Source organism: Anas platyrhynchos, chromosome 26 (genome assembly GCF_047663525.1).
Source record: "Anas platyrhynchos isolate ZD024472 breed Pekin duck chromosome 26, IASCAAS_PekinDuck_T2T, whole genome shotgun sequence".
NCBI classification, from domain to species: domain Eukaryota; kingdom Metazoa; phylum Chordata; class Aves; order Anseriformes; family Anatidae; genus Anas; species Anas platyrhynchos.
In genome coordinates, this window is record NC_092612.1 from 984,517 (window position 1) to 991,503 (window position 6,987).

The following is a 6,987-nucleotide window of genomic DNA, read 5'->3' on the forward strand; positions in this document are numbered from 1 at the left end:
GGGGCCCGGGGGGGGCCCGGGGGGGGCCGAGCCTCGGGGGGAGCGGCCCCGGGGCCATGAGGGGGGCCCCGCCCCCCCCCCCAGCCCTGCTGTGTCCCTTAGGGGGGGCCCCGTCCCCTTCCCCCCCCCCCCCATGTGCCTGTTTAGGGCCCCCCCGTGTCCTTTAGGGCCCCCCCCCCGTATCCCCTTAGGGGTGCCCCGTCCCATTGCCCCCCCATGTCCCTTTAGGGCCCCCCCATATCCCTTTAGGGGTGCCCCCCCATCCTTTTTTAGGGGTTTCCTTTTTAGGGCTGCCCCCCCATATCCATTTTGCCCCCCCGTATCCGTTTAGGGCCCCCCCGTATCCCTTTAGGGATGCCCCGTCCCATTACCCCCCCATATCCCTTTAGGGGTGCCCCCCCATGTCCCTTTTCAGGTGTCCTGTCCCATCACCCCCCCCCCATATCCCTTTAGGGGCACCCCATCCCATTGCCCCCCCCATATCCCTTTTCCAGGTGTCCCATCCCATTCCCCCCCCCGGGTTCCTTTAGGGCTGCCCCCCCACATATCCCATTTTAGGGCTGCCCCCCCCCATCCCCCCCTATCTCCCTTTTTAGGGCTCCCCCTTCTCCCTTAGGCTTCCCCCTTCCCCTCCCCTTACCCCCCCTTGCCCCCCCTTCCCCAGCCACCCCCTCCCGTGCTCTGTGCCCCCCCCACAGCCCCCCCCGGGCTCCGTGCCCCCCCCCCCAACCCCCCCATGGCGGGCCGAGGCCGGGGCCGGGGTCGCGGGCAGCTGACCTTCAACGTGGAGGCCGTGGGCATCGGGAAGGGGGACGCGCTGCCCCCCCCCACCCTACAGCCCTCCCCCCTCTTCCCGGTGAGTTTTTGGGGAGCCTGGGGGGGGGGGGACACAACCCGAGAGTGGGGTGCGCAGCCCCCCCGGGGACAACTTGGGGGGAGAGGGTGGGAGTAGGGGGGACAGTCGGGGTGACAAGGGGGGGGGACGGGATGGGAGTTGGGGGGGCAGTTGGGGGGGCAGTTAGGGTGACAGCTGGGGGGACAGGGGGACAGTTGGGGTGACGGGGTGACAACTGGGGGCATAGGGTGACAGTCGGGGTGACGCTTGGGGTGACAACTGGGGGGACCAGATGGGAGTTGGGGTGATGGGGTGACAGTTGGGGTGGCAGTTAGGGTGACGGGGCGACAACTGGGGGGACAGGGGGACACTTGGGGTGACACTTGGGGTGACACGGTGACAACTGGGGGTGCAGGGTGACAATCAGGGTGGCAGTTGGGGTGACGCTTGGTGACGGTGGCAGTTGGGGTGACAGGGTGGCAACTGGGGGGACAGGATGGGAGTTGGGGTGACAATTGGGGTGACAGTTGGGATGGCAGGGTGACATTTGGGGTGCCAGGCCCACCTGGTGGGTGCCAGGTGGGGTGACAGTTGGGGTGACAGGAGGACAATTGGGGTGAGAGTTGGGGTGACAATTGGGGTGCCAATTGGGGTGACAATCAGGGTGCCAGTTAGGATGACAATTGGGGTGACAATTGGGGTGATGTTTGGGGTGCCAGTCCAGGTGACATTTGAGGTGACAATTGGGGTGCCAGCTGGGGAGAGAGTTGGGGTGCCAGGCAGGATGACAATTGGGGTGACGTTTGGGGTGCCAGTTAGGGCAGGAATTGGGGTGACAATTGGGGTGCCGGGGTGACAATTGGGGTACCAGTCCAGTTGAGAGTTGGGGTGACATTTGGGGTGACAATTGGGGTGACAATTGGGGTGACGTTTGAAGTGCCAGTCCAGGTGACATTTGGGGTGACAGTTGGGGTCACAGTCAGGGTGACAATCAGGGTGCCAGTTGGGGTGACAATTGGGGTGACAATTGAGGTGACATTTGGGGTGCCAGTCGGGGTGCCAGTTGGGGTGACAATTGGGGTGACAATCGGGGTGACGTTTGAAGTGCCAGTCCAGGTGACATTTGGGGTGACAATTGGGGTGATGTTTGGGGTGACAATTGGGGTGACAGTTGGGGTCACAGTCAGGGTGCCAGTCAGGGTGCCAGTCAGGGTGCCAGTTGGGGTGCCATTTGGGGTGACATTTGGGGTCCCGCCCCCCCGTGCCCCCCCCCAGCCCGTGGAGTACCGCCCGGTGCCGCTGCCGGGGGGCGAGGAGCTGGAGTACATGCTGGCCCTCAAGCAGGAGCTGCGCGGCGCCATGAGGAACCTGCCCTACTTCATCAAACCGGGGGCACCCCGCAGAGGTACCGGGGGGGGGGGAAAGGATTTAGGGACCCCCCCCCGACCCCAAAAACCCACTGATGCCCCCCCTCACCCCACAGACATCGAGCGCTACTCGGACAAGTACCAGGTCTCCAACCCCATTGACGGTGCCATCGATTGGAACCCAGGTACCTGGGGGTATTTTTGGGGTGGGGGGGGGCTTTTTTAGGGAGGGGGGGGTTTAGGGGGGGGCTGATCCAGCCTCTGTTTCCCTCCCCCCCCCAACAGACTGGAGGCGGCTGCCGCGGGAGCTGAAGATTCGGGTGCGGAGGCTGCGGAAGGGCCGTGAGTACCCCGTGTCCCCCCCCCCTATTTGTTTGTGTGACCCCCCCAGGGTGGGTGACGCTCCCCCTGCCCCCCCCCGTGTCCCCCCCCCTCCAGGGACCACCGTCCTCGTCCCCAAGCCCAAGCAGCGGGCGGCGCTGGACAAGGAGGAGGCCATCAAGAAGCTGGAGGTAACGAGGCCGAAGGCTCCGACGTGCCCCCCCCCCTGACAAATTAGTGCTGGGGGGGGCATTTTGGGGGGGTCACAGCTGATTGTGCCCCCCCCCAGAGCCTGGAGAAGAAGGAGGAGGAGGTGACCTCAGAGGAGGAAGAGGAGAAGGAGGAGGAGGAGGAAGGCAAGGAGGAGGAGGAGGAGGAGTACGACGAGGAGGAGCACGAGGAGGTGAGGGGGGGGGCGCGGGAATTTTGGGGGGGGGTTATTTTTTTTGGGGGGGGGGTCTCACGGCTTCTCCCTGCCCCCCCCCAGGAGACCGACTACATCATGTCCTACTTCGACAACGGGGAGGATTTCGGCGGCGACAGCGACGACAACATGGACGAGGCCGTTTACTGACCCCCCCCACGGGGTATCGGGGGGGCCCTGCGCCCCCCCCAGCCCCCCCCCCGCTTGGGGGGGGTCCCAGTATCCCCAGTACCCCCATACTGGTGCCCCCAGTGCTCCCAGTCAGGGTGGCCGGCAGGTGGCACTTGTGCTCCAGGGATGGGTGCCGCAGCGCTGGGTGCCCCCCCCCACCAGGGATGGTTTTTTTTTGGGGGGGGGGTGACCCTGCTGCCCCCCCCCCCAGCTCGGGGGTCCTGGGGGGCCCCAACCCCTGCAGGAGGGGGGTGTGGGGGCGGTTTTTAACGGGCTGCGTTTGGTTTTGGGGTGGGGGGGGGAAAGAGCAGGGCTGGGGGGTGACCGTGCCCCCCCCCCCAGCTCACCCCGTGATGTTTTGGGGGAAAATGTTATGTGCCCCCCCCCCATTTTTAGCAACTTTTTAACATTTGGAGCTTTTTTACCGATTCGGGTGGATTAAAATTGGGGTTTTTCATTTTGTATCCTGTGGCCTCCAACTTTTTGGGATTGGGGGGGGGGGATAAAAAAAATAAATAAATAAGGGGGGGGGTCCCGAGCTGCCCCCATCCCTGCATGGTTCGGGGGGGGGGGGGGCTCAGCTCCTTGCCCCCTTCTAGGGCTGGCCCCTGCCTTGCAGAGGGGGGGTCCCAAGCCCGCTGGCGTCCCCTCATAATTTAGGGTCCCCCCAAAACCCTACAGGGACCCCAAATCCGTATTGCCCCCCCCCGGGGCCCCCCCCCCCCCATTATGGCGGCGCGGAGCTGCTGGGCAAACAGGGCTGGGTGTTTATTTAGGGTTAGTTATTGTAGGGTTGTTTGCCCAGCCGTTGTTATTGTAGGGTCTCGTGAGCAGCCTGGTGTTATTGTAGGGTTGCTGGCGCCTTCACCTGCTGTTGTGGGGTGGCGTGATGGGCCGGGACCTGCCCCCGAGCCACGTTATTCCCCCCCCCCCCCCACCCTTCAACCCCCCCCCCCCATTTTAACCCCTATGGGTGCCCCATAGCAGAGGCCGGGCACCCTTGGGTGCTGGGAGCACCCTTGGGTGCTGGGAGCAGGGTGGGGGCCCTGCACACCTGTTTTGTTTTTTTTTTTTGGGGGGGGGGGCACAAATGGCACCCCCAGACCCCCCCCCCCGATATAGGGTGCAGGAGCAGGAGGATGCAAAGTGGGATTTATTTTGGGGGGGGCCATTCCCACAGCCCCCCCATTTATCTGCCGCTACCCCATAGCTTTGGGGGGGTGTGGGGGTGATTTGTACCCCCCCCCCCAAAAAAAAGCCGGTAGTGGCTGGGGGGGGGCACTCACGGGATCCTCATGTGATGGGGAAGTGCCGTGACCCCCCCGTGCCCCCCCCCAGGAGGTTCCTGTTCATGGTTTTGGTTTTTCAGCTCCCAGGCACTAAAAATGCGTTGGAGCCCTGGGGGGGCTGGGGGGGGCCCCGGGGGGGGTGACGGGTGCTGGTATTGGGGTGGGGGGGGGCACAGCAGAGCCCGTTTGTGGCCCGTTTCCCCCCCCCCCGGGGGGCAAGGTGGGAATTGGTGCTAAAACTGCTGGAAACGGTCAAGCTGCAATTTTTGTGTGGTTTACCCCCCCCCACGCCCCCCCCGGCCCTCTTTTGGGGTGTCCCCAAAACCGAGAGATGCCCCATGGGTGTGTGTCCCCCCCCCCAAAAAAAAAAATCCGAAAGTCACCAGCGGGGGTGGGGGGGGGGTCCCCAGGCGGTGGCGATTCCCCTGCCCAGCTCCGGGGGTCTGCGCCCTGTCTTGGGGAGGGGGGGGGCTCACGGATACCGGGACCCCCCCCATTAATGGGGCACGAGGAGGAGGATCCGGCCCCACCCCAAGGAAAAAAACAGCCCCAGGGCTGAGTAATGGGGTGAGTCAAAGCTGGGGGGGGGGGGGGAATTTGGGGCTGGGAATGACCCCACCCGTGCCCAGCTCCCACACCCAGGACTTTGGGCACGGGGCTGGGGGACCCTCACCGACCCCCCCCCACCCCATAATTTAATGGGGGAACCTCCGCACCCCCAGGACCCCAAAACCGCTGCCGTGACCTCGCTCCGTGCCTCGGTTTCCCCAGAGGAGGAGGAAGAAGAGGAAGGGGGGGGGGGGCAAGGGGGGGCCTCTTCCTGCACGCAGCGGGCGCGTGGGCTCCTCGTGCGCTGCTGCTCGCCGCTATTTTCACCCCTTCGCTGCTGCGCCACGGCCCCCCCGGCTCCCAGTTTTGGGGTTTTTCCCCCTGGGGGGGGCCCAGGTGAAGGATTCGGGCCCTATAGGGGTGGAGGGAGGTGGTTTTGGGCCCCCCCGTTCAGGGTCGCCCCCGTAATTTGGGGGCTTCGGAGCAAGGGTTTGGGGTTGTGGGGGGCAGAGGCTGAAGTTTGAGGTGGGGTGGGGGGGGGATCAGCCCCCCCACCCCACCCCGTGTCCTGCTGATGATGATGGGGAGGGGGCAAATCCCGAATCCCTGCTGCACCCCACAAAGGGTCATCGGCACCGGGGTGCTCCCAGAGCCTCCTGAGAGCCGGGGGGGGGGGGGGGGGCTGGGGCTGGGGGTGTAGGATTGGGGATGGGGGTGAAGAATTGGGGATGGGGGTGCAAGATTGGGAACAGGGGTGCGGGATTGGGGTCAAGGGGGTGCAGGATTAGGGCTGGGATGAAATGGGCTGGGGACAGGGGGGTGCAGGTTTGGGGTCAAGGGGTGCAGGTTTGGGGACAGGGGGTGCAGGATTTGGGAAATGGGGGTGCTGGATTGGGGACAGGGGGTGCAGGATTTGGGAAATGGGGGTGCAGGATTGGGGTCAGGGGGTGCAGAATTGGGGATGGGGGTGCAGAATTGGGGATGGGGGTGCAGGATTTGGGACAGGGGTGCAGGATTTGGGGTGGGGGTGCAGGATTTGGGACGGGGGTGCAGGGCTGGGGATGGGGGTGCAGGTTTGGGGACAGGGGGGTGCAGGATTGAGGAAAGGGGTGCAGGACTGGGGAGGGGGGTGCAGAATTGGGGACAGGAGGTACAGAATTGGGGAAGGGGGTGCAGGAATGGGGAAATGGGGGTGCAGGATTTGGGACAGGGGTGCAGAATTTGGGGATGGGGGTGCAGGATTGGGAACAGGGGGGTGCAGGTTTGGGGACAGGGGGGTGCAGGACTGAGGACGGGGGTGCGGGATTTGGGATGGGGGTGCAGGATTGGGGATCGGGGTGTAGGATTGGGGACAGGGGGTGCAGGATTTGGGAAATGGGGGTGCAGGACTGGGGTCAGGGGGTGCAGGATTTGGGACAGGGGTGCAGGATTTGGGACGGGGGTGCAGGACTGGGGGGCCTGCACCTTCCCAACCTGGATCGGGGCGGGGGGGCCCGGGCCAGGAGTGACCTTGGCGAGCTCGCCGGGAGCGCAGCTAAAATTAAACGGAAAAGCGGAGAAGTTCAGCAGGTCTTGGCGGTGCCACCCCCCCCCCCAAAAAAAAAAACACCACCTTGTAAAGGTCGGCGGGCGAATGTCAGCGCTCGGGCCGGCTGCCCGCTGCGAACCGAATCCCCCCCGGCAGAATTTGGAGGGCTCCTGGGGGGGGGCAAGATAAATTCAGCCTCCTGCGCACCCCGCGGCTCCTTTCCCAGATTGCGCCCAGGGTGAACCCGGATTTTTTTTTTTTTGGGGGGGGCAGCGCCCCAAAAAATCTCGCGTTGGCATCGCGACCCTGCCCGTTCACCCAAGGATTTTTGCCCCCCCCAGCACCAGGATGAGTTCCCCCCCCCCCATTTCGCCGTGGCCTTTGCCCCACTTTGCTGCAGGAGGCGAGGAGGGGAAGGCAGCGACCGCAGCGCAGCCAAAATAGTCGGGGGGGGCCGCGAGCGCCTTCCGGCAGCGCCGCCGAGCAAAGGCAGCTGCCGAGCA

General features: G+C 65.0%; 1 protein-coding gene across 2 annotated transcripts; it reads left to right on the forward strand.

The window, feature by feature from the left end:
• The first annotated feature begins 684 nt into the window (after positions 1 to 684).
• Positions 685 to 3,582, forward strand: POLR3GL (RNA polymerase III subunit GL). Of its 2 annotated transcripts, XM_038167924.2 has the most exons (7): positions 700 to 856; positions 2,111 to 2,240; positions 2,319 to 2,387; positions 2,488 to 2,544; positions 2,641 to 2,714; positions 2,813 to 2,926; positions 3,011 to 3,582. In XM_038167924.2, the coding sequence occupies exons 1-7, from the start codon at positions 737 to 739 to the stop codon at positions 3,095 to 3,097; spliced, it is 651 nt and encodes a 216-aa protein (XP_038023852.2). In that variant the 5' UTR covers positions 700 to 736; the 3' UTR covers positions 3,098 to 3,582. The 2 variants fall into 2 exon arrangements, with proteins under 2 accessions (XP_071884118.1, XP_038023852.2); XM_072028017.1 differs by having other exon boundaries at positions 685 to 856; positions 2,488 to 2,714.
• The last annotated feature ends 3,405 nt before the right edge of the window (positions 3,583 to 6,987 follow it).

Coding starts and splice junctions, on each gene's coding strand:
- POLR3GL (XM_072028017.1), top strand. CDS start 737: ATGGCGGGCCGAGGCCGGGGCCGGGGTCGCGGGCAGCTGACCTTCAAC. Junction 2,715..2,812: donor AGGCCATCAAGAAGCTGGAG/GTAACGAGGCCG, acceptor GCCCCCCCCCAG/AGCCTGGAGAAGAAGGAGGA. Junction 2,927..3,010: donor ACGAGGAGGAGCACGAGGAG/GTGAGGGGGGGG, acceptor GCCCCCCCCCAG/GAGACCGACTACATCATGTC.